Raw genomic sequence first — 18,304 nt, 5'->3', positions numbered from 1 at the left:
CAAATATGTCACTTAATTTGGTATAATTGTGTATTTTGCACCTGTCTTTGTAAATGTGCAATTTGTGAGTTTTCCATCTAAGGTCATTTCCTTTCAGCCTCCACTCACATTTAATGCCTGTTATTCTTAATAGCCAATTGAGTGGGTAAGACAACAATCTTTAAGTGTGTGGTCACATTCACCGTTATTCTGCAGATTTTACTAAGCAGAATCCAGTATTTTTAATAGGAATCCATGCAATTACGACTATCACATAAGAGCAGAATGCAGATTTCATAACACGTTTAAGTTCGCACAAATTTTCTGTGTTGTCCAAGAATGAGCGTCCATGGGAATTTTGTTTTATACATTGCCGACCTTTTTTTGTCTGCAAAATGTCTCTGAAGCAACATTGATGTCGTTTTGATAAACTTAAGTGAAGGGAAAGTATAAAACTAGCTAGTATTATAAAGCTTTCGTAAGCAGAAATTAGCCATATTGCTAACTCCCCTTAGACTTAGCCACTTAGACCACTGAATTATATCACCCCTCATTCCTTCAACCATTTGCCGCTCTCCAAAGATATGTCAGAAAGCCTCAACATGCAAAATTAATGACCGTCAGCGAGTCAGACGGACTCTCCCAGTGTTCAGATTGGCTAACACATGCTAACTGTTTACAGAGCCCAGGGCTGTGTGGTTTCTCAGGGCACCTATTTTTGAGATATCTGTCAGGTAGTTGGACATTTTATTGCATGGTATTACAAAATTGCTTACAGCAGCTTTAAGTAAGAGAGAGCGGGCTTGTGTAACTGCCTCATTTCCTAAATGTCGATTTACAGTTTCTTCAGGTCTGTTTTGCTGACCTCTCATTTCTGTTCTGCTAACAAAATGCCTCTGCTTTCTCTTGCTTCTTTTCCCTTCTCTTTTTCTGTCTCATTCTCTCATTATTCCTTCCCTCTCACTGTGCTCGTAATGGTAGTTTGATGAGGACAATGTGAACATCCTTGATTGTCCTCTTACAGTAAGTGCTCTCTAGTTGAGGTAAAGCATGTGTAGGTGATTTAACTGCTATTTGACTGAGATGGTTCATGTGTTTGTAGAGCTACACCTTTTGAAGAGGTCATTGGATATGTGTGTGTGGGTCTGTGAGAACTAAGGTGACTCAATGTTTTGTTTGATTGTAGGAGATGGCTCACATTCTAGCACAGAAGCAGCTGCGCTCAATCATCCTCAGCGTAAGTGCACAGTATACGTATTACTAAAATAGTATGAGTAGTAACATAAACATCTCTCTCTGGTGTTGCTCTAATGTAATTAACGCAGGAAATATAAGAAAATATAATTTTCTTCAAGTCCCAGGAAAGCAGTAGGTAGTAGTAGTAGTAGTGTTTTTATATGCGTAGCTTCTTTCATACGTAAAAATTAGATCAAAATGCTGATTATAAAACAAGAGATGTTTTAGAAAAGGAAAGTAATATCTCCAAAGCAGTGCAATGGTCTTCATATGTCTTAAATTCTCTTTCACGCTTGTTTGTCAGAATGTGATCAGGAGTAACAAACCCATAAATGATGAAATGGCCCACCAGTTGTATGTGCTACAAGTTTTGACCTTTAACCTTTTGGAGGACCGCATGATGACAAAGATGGATCCTCAAGACCAGGTGAACCTCTGTCTGCAACTGTTCTATCTTACTTCTTATACTTATAAATAAATAAATAAATAATTAATATGAAATCTTAATTTCAGTTTAATTATTTTTTATGGTCACACTTTATTTTATGGTCCAATTCTCGCTATTAACAAACCATTAACTATGATTTTTACCTCAATAAACTCCTAATTAGTAAGGTAGATGTAGAATATGGTCATGCAGAATATGTGCTTTATAAATACTGATAAACAGCCACTATGTTAATAATAGACATGTTATAAAAGAGACTAGTTAATAGTGAGAATTGGGCCCTATACTAAAGTGTTACAATTTTATTACTTTAAAAAAAGAAAGAGTGATATGAGAAACATGTAGCTATTGTTAGCCTGTTGTTTTGATTGAGAGATGAGAATCTGTACCTGTGTTTGTATAGGCTCAGAGGGACATCATCTTTGAGCTGCGCAGGATCGCTTTTGACGTTGAGTGTGAGTCTAACAACAGTGGCAGCATTGAGAAGCGCAAGTCCATGTACACCAGAGACTACAAAAAGCTGGGCTTTATCGTAAGTTTTCATACAAGACATTGCAATACATACACCCACATATATATATATATATATGTATGTATGTATATATATGTATATATATGTATGTGTTTCATATTTACTCAAGTGAGAATCAGTTGTGGAGATTGCCATTTCACTATGGGTGCAATCGAAAAAGTCTCATTTAAAATTTCATTTCAAAAATTTAATAAGGCCTCAATCAAATAGCTGCAAGGGAAAATCCATGAACAGTGACCAAAACGTTTTATGACTGTAGTTTTATTTATTTATTTAGCTAAAGCTGGTTGTCCCTAAATAATATCACTATAATTGCATAGTTCAAAGCATTGTCTGAGTCCATTGAAGCTCGGCTAAGCTCAGAACATTCAGAGCTCTTTTATCAAATTAGTTTGACACATTTCACTTCAACAGAATATCCGGCACTCTCTCTTTAGCACATCAAAACAGGTCACCTCATCAGATATGACAGAAATGCCACCAGTCAATCTGTCATCTTTTAAAAACGATATTATGTGAATTTGTCAGACAGGTTTCAAGTAGGGTTTCAAGGGCTGGGCAATATCAATGATATATGTAATTTCATTTTTATTTTGTTTGCAATGAATTGTAAATGATTTTTTTTTATTATTATTATTTCTGTTAGTAGTGGTAATATTTAGTTTTTTGTAAACTTTAATGCTGACAATACTATTTAAAATAAATAAATACAAAATACAAAACAGGTAAATAAAAGCATTTTTACTAGTGGTCTTTAGCACCCCGCTGAATATCAAAGATTATCAAAAGGCTGAAAAAATATTTGTTTAAGATTTAGGATTTAATAAATATATTTTAAATAAATTGTAATAAATATATACATTTAATGTAATAAATAAATTCATCAGTAGATGAGCCTGATATACAATTTACCTGGTATCAGAGAACATCCGAGGTGGGTGTGAAGAAGAGTTCGAGGCAGGAAAGGCCTGTGTGCAGGAGCATATTACGGTCAGTAGCCTGAAGGGAACAAGACTGAAATTGTCGTGTGCTTCTAAGCCCCTGTGAGCTTCTGAGGTTCACTAAGACCCCTTTCACAGTGCCGTGTGCTGTCTGAAGATAACACCTTCCCTAAATTCCTCCTGCGGTGTTAACACCTCCTCACACACACATACACACACTCGTTTTTCCATGCCACCAATGTCAAATGACCGGTAGCTCTGAGGGTCTAGACACCATGTTCACAGCGTTTTAGAAGAAGTGTGGAGTTTGTTTCTCCCTGTTATCTGCTGTTAGGGAGCTGTGAAGACAGCAGTGTTGCTAATGAGGGCTGTGTTCCAACTCTCTCAGGGCATTGTCACATTGATGGATGGGAAATTGGTCTCCAGTGCCCTCACCACAGACATTTCTTTAAGTACTGTGCTCTGCCAGTGGACTCAGGCAGTGTTCAGAATGGAAATTAGCATTTTGCATACTGTATTTACTGTATGCTACAGTATGTTTTATATAAAATACTGTACATACACTATCCCTCAAAAAGACTTGAGTAGATGTGTAGATCTTAATGCTGCAAAAGATTTCAAAATTCTGTTCTTCTGAATTTGTGTTCATCAAAGAATCCTGTAAAAAAAAAAAAAAAGTTTTGCGGTTTCCACAAAAATATTAAGCACAACTGTTTTTAACATTGATAACAATAAGTATTGCTTTAGCTCCAAATCAGCGTATTAGAATGATTTCTGAAGGATCATCACTAGAATATGTGCAATTTTAAATAAACGTTAAAACAGAAAACAGTTCTTTAAATTGTAATATTTCACAATATTACTGTTTTACTGTATTTCTTTTTTTAACCAAAAAATTCAGCTTTAGTGAACATAAGTGTTGAATGTTAAACATAAGTGTAGTAAACATGTAGACCTCTCCTGTTTCCTGATCCCCGATCCCGTTCCCCTCTCTCTGTCCCACTTTGTTTCCCGTCCACTCACCGTCCTACCAGAATAAAGGTATAAAACACCAACAAAGGATTATGTATTCAAAACTGCAAATGTACAAAGTTAGTATGCCCTTCCAAACATACCCTCTAGCTCTGTTTCTTTGTATCTTTGTCTGTAGTAAACCATGTTTCCACTCTCTCTGGTTCCTCTATTCAGTGTGGCCCGGATCCACCAGGGTCCATCCGAAGGCAAGAACTTTCAAACCCAGCGTAATTAACAAACTGGAAATCCAGTCAGACAGCCACCAAGCCCTCATCCCCAAAGGCAACCATCCCACATTTTCTGAAAAGCGTAGATTAGTTTGAAGTAGACGGTCGAGTAGAGGGAGCCGATATCGCAGTCCAAGCTTTTGCAGAAAGCTTGCTGGGTCTATGTCATCCGTTGGGGATATGGACTCTTTCAGCAGTTTGTGCCGTGGAACCAATTTGACACTTGTCTTATCTCGACTTGGCCTCTCTGAATGCAATACGAGACTCTTGGCGTGATTACAATGCGAGTCATGGAGTCACGGCTGGAGTGTGTGTTTACTCTCGATCATGCTTGTGTTTGTGTAGAATCACGTGAATCCTGCGGTGGACTTCACTCAGATTCCTCCTGGGATGCTGGCTCTGGACAACATGCTCTATTTTGCCAGACACCATCAGGACGCTTATATCAGGGTAAGATGCGCTCACGTTACGTAGGTGTGGAATTGAGAAAATGCTTTTTATTTATAATCTGTTTTAATTATAGTCGGACTAGTGCTCAGTTATCACCCTCCTAAGCCAAGTGTTAACTCACTGAGTCATGCTTTTACATTAAAGGGTTAATTCACCCAAAAATTAAAATAGTTATTAATTACTCACCCTCATGTCGTTCCAAACCTGCAAGACCTTCGTTCATCTTCAGAACACACATTAAGATATTTTTTATGAAATCTGAGAGCTTTCTGACCCTCCATAGAACGCAACACAACTGACACGTTCAAGGCAAAGGGAGGTAGTAAGGACATCATTAAAATAAACCATGTTGCATCAGTGACTCAACCGTAGTTTTATGAAGCTACGAGAATCTTTTCCGTGAACGATATGTCTTACGGATTTGAAAAGACATGAGGGTGAGTTTATTAATGACTTTTTAATTTTTGGCTGAACTATCCCTTTAGATGAGTTGTATTAAGGATAACATGAAATGAAATTCAACCTATCATTTTGTAAATGCATGTTATAGGTTACATATGTTTAACAGTTTGTGCAAGAGTGCTGGAATGGAGTAAATCTTAATGGTAAACTTGTTTTTGTGTCTGGTTTCTCTGCTCTTACCGTTTAAAAAATAAAATTCTTATTCTCCTCCAAAATGCATCAGCTACCCCTCTGTTCATACTCATAAGGAAAGTGGAGTAGGGTTGAATGAGGACAGTTCTTGTCTCCTTGCATAACTCTTTAACTGTACTATTCCACTTCACTGCCCTCCACAGCTGCGTTCTGTGACTCTTCAGCCCATCGCTGCTTTCAGGCGATACCCTGATAAACACTAAAATACACTCAGTGCTCAGCATACACTCCAGCACCCTTACATTTAACAGGGTCTCATCATCACAGGTTCCAGGACAACCCCTCCTAGCCTGAAATACACCTTATACAGTTTTTTTCTTCTAGTTCTAGTTTATTTTTTCTATTTCTAGTTAATGTAAAGTCTTTTTCCCCTACAAAGCATTATGCTTTAATAGATTTATTGGTATTAAATGTACACATTGAATTATGTCTGTATATTACAGATTGTACTGGAGAACAGCAGTCGTGAGGATAAACATGAATGTCCATTTGGGCGCAGTAGTATCGAACTGACGAAGATGCTGTGTGAAATTCTCAAAGTTGGAGAACTTCGTAAGTATCATTTTAAAACTTAAAAACTTGTTTTTTCTTTTATTTACCATCGATTTGTGCCAGACGTCTCCATCGGGTTTCATAATTGAAAGAATCTTTTTGGTCTGTCTTTCTTTTTGTCTTTGTCTTTCTTCTACACATGTTGAGAGTGAACAGTTGCCAGCAGTGAAGATAAAAGGCAACATTAGACTTTATAATTGTAGAGGAGTTCATAAATTAATAAAGTAAAGAGCCTAATGTTTGCCCTCTTCCACCTCTGCAGTGTCTGAGCTTTTATGACTTGCTTTTATGTCTCAAGTTGAGGAGACCGCAGCAACCAGTGTTGTCTGGCATGAGCTACTGCATAAGGATTGAGACCAGTCTGACTCAAATTCAAAGCAGGATGCTTGGTTATGTTGTTTCGACCTTGCACATAAGGGAATGAGTAATGGAAAGTGGCAGGGAGAGACCTATGATATATGTAGGTGAGCAGGACAGAGAGGTGTGGGATAGATCTCCCTGTGAGATGTTATATGTGTAACTACTGATGTCACACAAACTTTTTTTAACAATGTCCTTACTACCTTTCTGGGTCTTGAATGTGGTAGTTCTGTCACTGTCAGTGGAGGGTCAGAAGTAGGGCTGTTACTTGTGTCTTAAAAACCGAAAATGATTTTTTCACAAAAGTATTCTTTGATTCGATTGTAAAGTCAATTTTCCATGTCTTAAAAAAAAACGTTTCCTTTTTCAACGTCAAATAACGGACGAACGTAAAGAGAGCGCTGGAAAGACACAAGTCAGCAATATTTCTTGTTTATTGGCATGAAGTTTCATGCAGAACAGCAACAGGAGTGCAACATTCTCGAAAAAATATGTATGCAGAGACGACGGCTGCCATAACAAAAGAAAAACATCACTGCAGGCTTCAACCCAGCTGCATTTATGATTTAGGCAATTCAAAAATCTCCAAGATTATTTTAAATAATGATTCAATCCATTTCAAACAACTGTTCAAAAAGTGAAACTTTAAATGGACTTGAGAACAGGCCATGTGTGTTTTTTATTGAACGTAACCAACACTTAGGCTAGATGGCACTAGGCAGGCTTAAGGAAATGCGCAAAAAGGCTAGGGCCATTACAAATGTATTGGGCAGGAAAACAAGTCGATCAACATTTTCGGGGGCCAGAGCAGAGCAGAGTTTTTTATTCACTATATGTCCAGCTGTTGAGAAGACGTGCTCCGACCGCACTGATGTCCCAAGGACACTCAGGTACAGCTGCGCAAGGTGGGGGTATTACCGGTTGCTCTCAGCTTGCAACGGTCCTTTTCATAACTCTGAATCTCCTGTAACTAGATGCGCGAATGAGGCGAATTCGCGTCTACCGAGCTGCGCGAGACCTCAATACGAGTGTAAACGCATCTTTACCTTGACTTAACATTGAAATCATTCGCGCCAGACGCTATATTCGCGTTTGATGTGAACGCAAAGAGGTCGCTTTCGACGTCACTGGGTCTTGTAGGCGCGTAAAATTGCTGGTATTTTCTGTCTAGCTTTCACAACGCATACTGCACTTTTGGAATTCTTTATTTTCTTTTTCTGCTTGCTTGTGAGTTTTGTTACATCTATATTTTTAATTGTTTAATTATTTTCTAATTAATAGTGTACATATTTGGTATATCGATTCCCTATTTTCATTTTTGAAACTCTTTTTGGTTGGTCTGACTGATTGTGCAATCGATTTTCGAACTAAAAGTGACAGCCCTAGTCAGAAGGGTCTCGGATTTCATCAAAATGATCTTATTTTGTGTTCCAAAGATGAACAAAGGCCTTGCAAGTTTAGAACAACATGAGGGTGAGTAATTTATGATAGCATTTTCATTTTTGGGTGAACGGTCCCTTTAAGACCTAGTATTAACATAGTGGCTATGTTCATGCAACTGGCCACTGGTTCTTAGATAAGTCTGTTGGATTTTGATTTTATTTTTTATTCATGCTATTGTTCAAGCTGCATGATTAATGGTATCGTTCATGTCCAGTGCGAGTCTACTCACTATAAAGAAATGAATATTCTAGTCATATACTATTAAATAAGAGTTTCTGAACTCACATCCAACATTTCTACAAGATCTGCGATTCTCCTTTCCTACTCTTGAGTTTTCTGAGGAATCACAAAATAACTATAAATACTTTGCTATATTCAGTCACGCACCATTTAATGTGGCACAGTTGAAGTGATTCATCACACATTTATTAAGCACAATATTGGGAGATTAATGAGCAGCCAGCAAAGCATTTTATTGTTTAAAAACTCCATTTGGTATTCTGATTCAAGTTAGCAGAGGAGAGGTTATTAGCACAACCTCACTGACAGCTTTTGGGCATTATTGAACTGCAAGTATATTCTCAGTGGAGATTGCTCCACCATCCTGTCATCGGAAACTTAATTAAATGAACTTGCTGAGAAAGCTTAATGTAATTCCTCATTTAAAAGTAACGTGTGCATTTTAAAGCCAGAACTGAGGTAGGACATTCTTTTTTTATAACAAGGGGAAGATTTTCATTCAGAGAGATTAGTGAGGGTAGACTCTAGATGTGACCCTTAAAAGTTGGGACCTCTTCTCATTTGGTATCTTCTTCAAATAGACAGACATGGCCTAGAGATCTCTCAGACTGTGAATGCCAGCCTGTGTGCTCACCAATCCAGGAGGAGTCCTGTCACACCTGTGAAAGCTCTGGAGACCGATGCAGTGTTGCAGATGATTGCTCATTTTATGTTAATTAGAGTTTCCCAACACTTGTTTTAGCTTTTAGGTCATCATTTCCCTTCAATTATGCTGATACAATACCCTGTTGCAGGCAAACAATTCTAGCTGAACCATCTCTTAATACCCAGTCAATTTGCCCTTACTGGTGATAGATTTTTAATGGCATATCCCACATCACATTTAAATAGGTTTTATCTAGCTGTGGCACAAGAGTTTCTGTTCGGCCGCTACTTCTGTCAGCAGTCATGAATTATTTATGAGGAATCCAGGTGTCCCTGCTTCACCTCCTCTCAGAGAAGCGCTGAAAGTTTTATAGCTGTCCGTGTTTTTCCTGCAAAAGCTTTAATGGAATCTGCGCTGGTCAGGCGTCATGCAATGGCTTCCTATTTCAGTCTTTAAAAAGGCATATCTAATATTTATGAGAAGAATCAAAATGGCTACAGGATGAAATGTCCTTGCTTATGCATTTTTGGTGTTATTGCACTTTTACAAGGGGAGCAGAGTGGTGCGTTTCCACCTTATTTCTGAAATTACATATTATTGATGCTCAGTAGGCCTACTGTGTATTTTGGGGCCAGCTACAGAGTTGGAATGATCATCGTAAGCACATGTGCATTGCATGTGTCTGTGAAAAAAAGAGCATATAATCTGGAAACCAGTGCATTCATTGACTTTGTGAATTAACATTTTGCAAAGATCCAATTTATATACCATCTAAATCATAAATGTAGCAAAATGTCTGGTGCAGGGGTAGGCAATGCCAGTCCTGGAGTGCCAATGTCCTGCAGAGTTTAGCCTGAACCATGAAAAAAAGCCTCACTTTTCTGTAGCCTCAGGCTGCATTTACACTGCAGGTCTTGATGCCCAAATCCGATTTTCTGACTATCAGATTTTTTTGACGACCCGCTTACATAATCTTTTTAAAAATGTCCCGTATCCAATTTTTGCATTTACACTGTACACTGCTGAAACTATCAAACGTAGATGTTCTGACCCGGAAAAAGAAGTAAAACAGCACGAAATACAATATGCAGATGCAAATAAAATTATACAGTGTTTTACTTTCCACAATATTTTGAAAAGTCAACAAAAAAATCAGCAAAACATTGGTCTCGCACAGCGGAGAAAAAAAAGAGGATCCCTTTTTGCAGGCTGGGCGAATTTTGCGCCTATAATAAGTCATGTGATCTCAGTTGGTGGTTTCCACCTGAGTTGACGTCATTATTTTAATGATGTACGACTCACATTTACTGGGGAATATCTGATTTGTCTGTTTACATGGCATTCGCAAATGCACGTATCCGATTCATATCCGATTTATTACCACATATGAAATATTAAATATTAAATATTACAATTTAAAATAAGTCTATTTTAATACAATTTGTATTAAATGTAATTTATTTATTTGGTGAAAAGCAGAATTTTCAGCATCATTACTCCAGCCTTCAATATCACATGATGCTTCAGAAATTATTAAAAGAAAATCTACTGACCCCTAACTTTTGAAGATTATATAAAAACATATATTCAGTGAATTATTGTGTAAAAATGTAAAATAACATTAACCATTTAAAACAATCCAGGGATGAATTGACTGCCAATTCTGGCTTTGCTTTGTATTATAATTTGTAAAACAATCACAGTGAACATGTGACAGTCAGATCACTTCGACATCCATGGAGTTTGCTTTCATTAATAAACCCATGAGCATCAGTGATCTCCAGCTCTGCACAGATGTTGCTGTGGGTTAACAGCGTCAGGAATAGACTTGTCTGTAACTGTCCGCTTTATCTCACACCTCTCAGATGATGTTTTTGACATCCCTGCTGCTCCAGCATGGGCTCCCTACTGAGATATGGCACACTTTTAAGACGGGCACATGGCACCATGCCTTGGCAAGCCTGAGGGATCAACTTTAAGTCTGTGGATGAAACCAGAAAAGTGTTCCTTTCTGCATATTGACATAGAGCTCCCACATGTCTTGTTAAGTGTATTTGTTTAGTGGGAAATGTTCTCCTAGGATCATCTTCTGCTTCAGTACTTGCTGAGGCTCTTTTTCTCCTCCGTACAAAAATTGCTGGATATGGATGTTGGTATTGACAGGCTGTACTATTGAAGTGCCTCAGTTTCGCTTCAGCTGTACTTTTAATAAGACCACTCATGGCACAATGCACAAATGCTGACAAAAACACACACTGTGCGGGCAATAACATGGAGAGGACGATGGACACTAGAGAGCCAAGTTGAGTTAAATGGAAATTTACACTGCCTTTGAAGTGATCCCTGCGGCTGATTCAGATTATAAGGTCCCATTAGCAGCTCAAAAAGGGGTTCAAAAGAACCACTAACATGTAGTATTTTGTCTACTTAAAGTCGATAATAGTTGAAGTAAAAAAAAAAAGAAAAAACAGGTTAAAGGGGTCTTGAACCATTTTAAGGCCTTGGACCACTTTGTGAATAGATGGGGCATAGAAGCCCTGTTGTATTGAGTACTGCATTTTAAACCTGGTCTATAATACACATTATTATAGGCCAGGCATAAAATGCATATCAGTACCATATCAGTGCATTGACCTACTTTATTTAGATGTATACACTGTAAAGCCATCAAATATCATTAGAATGTAGTAAGTTATATTTATTTATAAAGCATCTTTCAACAAAATTGTAAAATGAAGAATAAAAAGGCATGACAATTTAAATTACAAATTAGACAAAAGCAAGTTTGAACAAGTGAGTTTTTAGTCGCACAGAGTCCATAGTTCTCGGTTTCAGAGGAAGAGTCATTCTTTTGTCTTCTATCTAGAACGTGGTACAACTAGCATGATCTGATTTGAGGATCTCAGATTCCTACTAGCGTTGTAGGGTGTTAACATCTCTTTTATATACACAGGGGCTTAACCACCATCACAAGAATTTTAAAATGAATTCTACATTTGACAGAGAGCCAACGTAAATACATTTAAATTGGGGTTACGTGCGAACTCCCTGATGACTAGGTTAAAAGCTTAGCAGCAGCATTTTGAACCACTTGTAGACGTTTGAGGGATGAATTACTGAGACGGGTTAAAAGAGAGTTGCAATAATCAAGGCAGAAGGAAATAAATGCATGTATAATCATTTCCATCTCTGCTGTGGACAAAACTGGCCTCAATTTTGCGATGTCTCTCAACTGATAAAAAACTATTATGAACCAAATAATTTACATGTTGATCAAGAATGAAGGCTGGTCCAATATGAATACCTAACATAGTAAAGGTAGATTTAACAGAATGCAATAAAGAACCAAGGCTTTCCATCACTTTTGTGAGAGCACCAGCTAGAGCAGAGATAAGTACTTCCGTTTTTTTCAGGATTTAACTGTAAAAAAAAAAGTTGTCATCCAGACGTTAATAGAGGTTATACAATTTTTAAAAGACTAGACAATTTTGTATTTTCCTGTGACTTAGAAAATAAATATAAAGTTGAATATTATCTGCATAGCTATGATAGCAAATGCCTTCAAAATTACATATCAGTTGCCCCAGAGGCAGCAAATACAAAGCAAAAAGCAATGGGGCCAAAACAGAACCCTGGGGAACACCACAGGACACAGATGCTGTTGATGAGGTATAATTTTGAACTATTACTGAAAAAGACCTGTCTGATAAGTATCATGTAAACCATCGCAGTGCTGTTCCAGAGATGCCAACCTGCTGTCTAAGCTTCTCAACTAATATACAGGGATCAACTGTATCGAAAGCAGCAGTGAGATCCAATAAAACCAGTACAGAGCATTCCCCTGCATCACCTTGCATTAACAAATCGTTTGAAACTCTGAGTAGAGGGGATTCAGTTGAGTGCATACGATGAAAGCCAGATTGGAATTTATCACACATTATAACCACCTAAAACAGCTGAGAGCTGATTAACAATAACTTTTTCCAGGATCTTAGCTATAAAAGGTAACTTATAGCACTTTTTTCATTGCATGGTACAATTCTGCTTGCGTTTCCACTCCAGATAAGTACCGCTTTAGAGTGGGTGGGATTATTCACATGTCCTTACAGTTGCTCCGCCTCTACTGCTGCGACTCCTGAAAAACGTAATTTTGCGTCACCCCATCAAGCTCTCGCTGGATCCGTCCTCTGCTATCATCAAGAGGAGCGTCAGTACTTATAGGTATATACTGCAGATCGGAGACTTATGAAAATGATGGTGTGGCTTCCCACATTCGCTCTGCATATCCTTGACAATAACATGGTGATTGTCTTACTGTATCTGCATATATGATCATGTGACATGCATCGGTTGTGAAGTGTGGACGGAGATCGTTTCTGAAACGCTGTAAAAATGCCAGTGTAGACCAGGATCGTTTATATTTTAAAATGCCATTTTAAAACAAAAACGAATTAGTGTGAACAGGGCCTAATTTTACTACATTTTAATGTGGATGAGACAATGACGTTTTTCTTTAGCTTCTTAAATTTGATTAAAGTTAAGTTAAAGATATAAGCTTGTCCAAAAAATTAAGTTATCACATTGCATTGTTCCAAACCAGTTGTCCATAGAGTGAAAGTTAATGGGGTTCAAAACAACATTGGGCCCTATTTTCTTTAATTGAATTGAGAAAAACAAAATGTATGTATCTTCAAAATATCTTTTGTTTTCCACAGAAGAAATGAAGTCTGTATGAATTAACTTCTCCATGTAGAAGTAAAGATTAAAGTTGTCCCATTTTGGCGATGATAATTGGTTAAATTCTGAACAGTGTAAGAAATGTCGGACTGCTGGAATGTCTTTTCAGGACAGAATGAATGGATAAAAAAAATGATACAAATATGAGACAGCTGTGCCATTGGTGTGGTCAAGTTTTCTCATGCAAAATAGATGAGTGAACAGATGCAGCTGCCATCAGCATCTCACTCACATTCAAACACACACTGACAAACACAGAGGTTCAGGTCCAGTAGAACATCTGCTGTACTTATTATACACAGAGTGATGGATTGAATGTTGTGTGATTAAATAGATACAATCCAGTTTATCTTCAAATGAAAATGAAAAGTGTGTGTATTTAAGGATGTGTATGGTATTTTGTAGATTGACATGCAGTTATGGGAGTTAGTAGACTGTCGTGTTTAGTATAGTTGGTGGATTTGGTTGATGATAGTTGGTTGATGATAGCTTGTGGATTGATGTTCGAGTATGAGACAAATGAACTGATTGGCAGCTGTCTCATCTGCCTTGTATCATCAGTTGCTTACATCATGTTGGCAGACCTCAAGTTATATTTCTCTGTGATCTCTCTGTTGAACATTTGCTTGAAGATGATTAAAAATATTCATGAAAATCCATGCGAGTACAAGTACAATGAATTCCATGTTAATATAAAGGGACCTAAAGTACTTATAAAATACCTTAAAATTAAATTCAAAGTCTTTAGAAAAGTCATATGATTGTTTCTTTGTTGGATGCATTGCTTCTTTCCATGGCTTTCCATATTTTTGGGACTAGATTTCCCTCTGGAGATGTCACATGGTGTGTGATTTTGTGTAATGGCAATGATTATTTCATTCCCCTTGTCTTGATGGGTGTTCGCACTTCATTGAAGAGACAGCGTGGTATCCATCCCTGTAAATTCATCATTTCATCACAGTTTTTGCTGAAGATGACCTCTCGCAGCTGTCATCTTGCCTTGACGTCTCATTGTTCTCTGTGTGATGTTTGAATGTCATCCTTAGGGTTTTCAGGCTTGTACTCGCTTGTTATTATGTTGTTTTCCTCCCCTACGATGCATCTGTTTGTCTTCTTGTCTTCCGTAATTATCTGTGCCAAGAAGTGACATGATCATGCCAGATTTGGAGAAATGCAGGGGTGGCCAATGCATCTGACAATGTTACAGTCCTGTGACCTTCCTACAGATGCACCACGATATGGACATATGGGTAAAATTTCTGGGCAGATTCCTAGTATGTAAGAAGATCCCATGTCTTTTTTTAAAGACCACCCAGACGAGTCTTTGCTAAGCCTGTTCTCTGGAAGGTCAGTTGTGTGATCCAGTTTCTCAAAGATGAACCATTGTTCAGTCATCCAGCTGCTCAGAGTTCAGTCTACCTCATGCAACTTGTATTGGCTGCATGTGTCTTCCACAGCAGACAGTTCAGACCATATGATTTGTCTTTTTTGCTGACCTGATGTGGATGATTCACTTCAACACTTTGTGGCTCGTCATTTGCCATGAGGCATCAGCAGATGGCCACTCCATTACATAATTTCTCTATAAACAACACATGAGTGAATCAATATCATGAAGAGTTTGTCACAGACTTCCACATGTTGGTCCACATTTCACATCCTGTGTGGATTGCTGTGATCATTTTCAAAAGTAACACTACGTTGGCTTCTAAAACTACTTTTGTAAAGTCGATTGTAAAATCAATTGATTGGCAGGCCTATTATGGACTGAAAATGTGATAAATGTGATTTTTATGAAAAAAGCTATGTGAGTAATCATAACTGGTCATGGCAGACTCAGAGGGGGAGTATAGGAGGTCAGACATGACTTTGCTGACTGATTTAAGGTCATCTTGTCTGTTGCATAAAAAGTGCAACAGGTTTTTTAATGTGTATCTGACAACCCTTCTGCTAGCCCAACTAATCAGTTGACATGTTGTATTGTATGCTATTTACACTGCAGCTTTACACTGCGCTATTGTTGTTAGCCGGAGGGCATAAAGCCCATGTTAATACTCGCACCATGCACATAATATCTCTGTCTCCTCAGTTATGTGTCAGTCATGGGAAACTGACTAAAATGATGTAATGATGTTACATGATGTAATCATTCTTGTGAATGTGGACATAATGGATAGGAGGTTTATAATATCTGCACAAATACTCCCATACATCTCAAGTGCTGTTGCTCTGCTGGTGCAGCATCCATGGAAATGTGTCATTGAATTCTGCCATTTTTGCTCAAGCAAACTTTTTGAGTAGGGGTTAATGGCCTCCTTGGGTGTCCCTGGACTTCTAGACAAATTGGTAAGGATTGTTCACAGCTTTGAAGATAAAAGGTCAGGAAGATCTTTTAGGATCCTTTAGTTACAATATGAGAAAACATTCTGGTTTAATGAGATTCTGCATTCAGCATATCTGACAGCTAGAGTTGTGAAGTTGCGTCAGACCGTTAAAACTGTCCAAAACTGTGAGCTCAGGGCTTAGGTGAGAGCCAAAGTGACTCTGACATTTCATTCCTCAGAATGCGGGAGCTGATAGTGTTGCCCTCCCCTTCAGCACACCCTTGAACTCCTCGGACTTCTGAAGGAGAAGGAAAGTATTACAATGAATCAGTTGGAGCCATCCCAAAGGAACAGGCCCTGTGACTATGGGGGTCTGGTGGATTGAGTCTAAGATTGACCGGTCCACGTGACATCACACTCAATGAAAGCCCCATTGCCCCTTCAGGCATCATTCATTATACTGTGAAGTTTCAATTTATACCTAGCCAATGCAATTACTGGCCAACTGCAGGGGCTTTCAATTCCCCTAAATGAGAACCTCAAACAGTGGCTCTCATTCAAAGCAACCATTCCACTCGAGCAGTGTTTGTATTAAAGCAGCGTAGCTGACACACACATAGGTGCTTGCTGCCACAGGGCCTCAGGGTGAAAGCGAGAGTTTCATTTTCACCTTGACTGCTGCTGTTTATGAACACAATAATGGCACCTTCCGTTTTTATAGCGCTCTCCCAGACTTTAATTTCCCACGCAGCCATTCTGATTTGATTCAAGCTTTTTTATAAAGCACTAATCTCACATAGATCATCACAGAGCTCTCATTCCATAATCCTGCTTTGGTAATATCCCGGGGGTGGGGGGGGGTCCTTTGGGGATAATTTATGAAGTGGCGAGATGGAGAACAAAATCTCTTTCTTATCATTCATATGAGGGTAATCAGGCAACATCTCATCCATCTATATGCCATCTCTGTTTACATAGCATGTTATGTACTTGTAAGCCTAGTAAGAGGCTAATAGGAGTAATGACCAAACCCTCCGAGACCCATGCCACTATCGTACCTGCTATGCCCTCTAAGACCAATACCCCTTGACGCTTGTCAGTCAAAGAACCATTTTAATGAATTGAAAAAGAGAAATGCTGAATATATTGACTGTAGTGGGACCCAGATCAATTTACATGTATTCATTTAGAAGACGGTTTTATTCAAAGCGACTTAGATATGAGGGATACAACAAAGCAATTTCCTTGTGGGGGAAAAGGGAGATGAGAAGTTCCAGAAATATGGGACACCATGAGACAAAGGAAAGAGAATAAAGTGAGTTTCTCTACAAGTAAGAAAGTTTCAAAAGTAACAACTGTAAGTCAAATGTTCACAGAAGAATCTTTTTTAGAGACCGATTTGTTGAGATGATCCAGACCTAAGACTGTAAAGGCCTAGACAGGAAGCTGACATTAAAGAACTAGCAGAGATGAAATCCAAATATGGTACCGCCTGCATGTGGGCCACTTGAACACACCTCAAAGGCTACATCCAATGTCCAACTAGAATGTATAGGGCCTTTCACACTGCGGGAACCTTTCATAGTAGCAGAACTAATTGTGAAACTATCCACTTTTTGGCATTTTGCACCATCAAAACTGGGACCGTTTTTAGTAATGGACTGTTTTTATCAAGAAACAAATTGGCTAATACTCCGGAGCAGGGTCTAACCAGCGCAACTAGCACTACCCGTGATGTTAGTAGACATTGATTGGCCAGATGCGTTCTAAAACGCCCTCACCCGCATGATTTGAAAGCTGTGTAAACATACTGTAAACATTGTGCCAACTTATTTTGCAAATATGATGAACAGCGATAGATGGGTGGACGCTGAAGTGCAGGCAATTGTAGCAAATGTAGCACTGCCAGTTGTCATTGAAGATTCTTAGTTTTTCTTTCTGTTCTTTGTTGTTGTACGTACATGTTGACATTCCCTATCCATTATTGTGAAACCCGCAAGACACAACAAAAACACAGCTCCAATCACAGCATCCAGTTGTTAACGTCGTTTATCTTTGTTAACGTTGTTGAATGTCGTGCACAAATGACGTTCTTGTCGACTGGCTTACGTCACTTCTTATTACACAGTCAGTGCGAATGCAACCCTTTAAATGGTACTGGGAAATAGTTTGCGCAAAATTGTCCCAGTACTTTAGTACTGTACATTTAGTTCTGGAACTAAAGCAGTGTGAAAGGCCCGTATGTTCTACACATGAATGAAAGACAAAAGAAGTCTCCATACCAGCAGGTGGCAGTAGTCTGGATTCATTAGTTAAAAAAAGAGAAACCAGAAGAGCTAGGACTGTGGATATAAAAAAGTAAACAAAGCACTGTTGCTGACCATTTTCACGTCTATCTTGAGTCTATCTTGATCCTGATAGATGGGTTTGTACAATAATTTCAAGCTGCAAATGGTATTGGAATTGTCAGCCCTTGGTCTTGATAGTTGTAAACTGACTTCTGTCACTTTTGTTTTTGTTC

At 38.4% G+C, this 18,304-nt stretch overlaps 1 protein-coding gene across 4 annotated transcripts in view; it reads left to right on the top strand.

Moving 5' to 3' along the window:
• elmo1 (engulfment and cell motility 1 (ced-12 homolog, C. elegans)) overlaps positions 1 to 18,304 on the top strand; it is an 80,729-nt gene that overhangs the window by 44,977 nt on the left and 17,448 nt on the right. For 2 of the 4 annotated variants that reach the window (XM_052583228.1, XM_052583227.1), the window contains exons 11-16: positions 961 to 1,002; positions 1,166 to 1,216; positions 1,520 to 1,642; positions 2,067 to 2,195; positions 4,723 to 4,827; positions 5,925 to 6,033. In XM_052583228.1, the coding sequence (XP_052439188.1) occupies positions 961 to 1,002; positions 1,166 to 1,216; positions 1,520 to 1,642; positions 2,067 to 2,195; positions 4,723 to 4,827; positions 5,925 to 6,033 (559 nt within the window). The remainder of the gene's footprint in view (positions 1 to 960; positions 1,003 to 1,165; positions 1,217 to 1,519; positions 1,643 to 2,066; positions 2,196 to 4,722; positions 4,828 to 5,924; positions 6,034 to 18,304) is intronic. The other 2 variants (XM_052583231.1, XM_052583230.1) reach the window with 1 other exon arrangement.

The sequence above is a fragment of the Carassius gibelio genome, chromosome B19, assembly GCF_023724105.1.
Source record: "Carassius gibelio isolate Cgi1373 ecotype wild population from Czech Republic chromosome B19, carGib1.2-hapl.c, whole genome shotgun sequence".
In the NCBI taxonomy this organism is placed as follows: domain Eukaryota; kingdom Metazoa; phylum Chordata; class Actinopteri; order Cypriniformes; family Cyprinidae; genus Carassius; species Carassius gibelio.
This window is presented reverse-complemented; position numbering and strand designations above follow the sequence as displayed.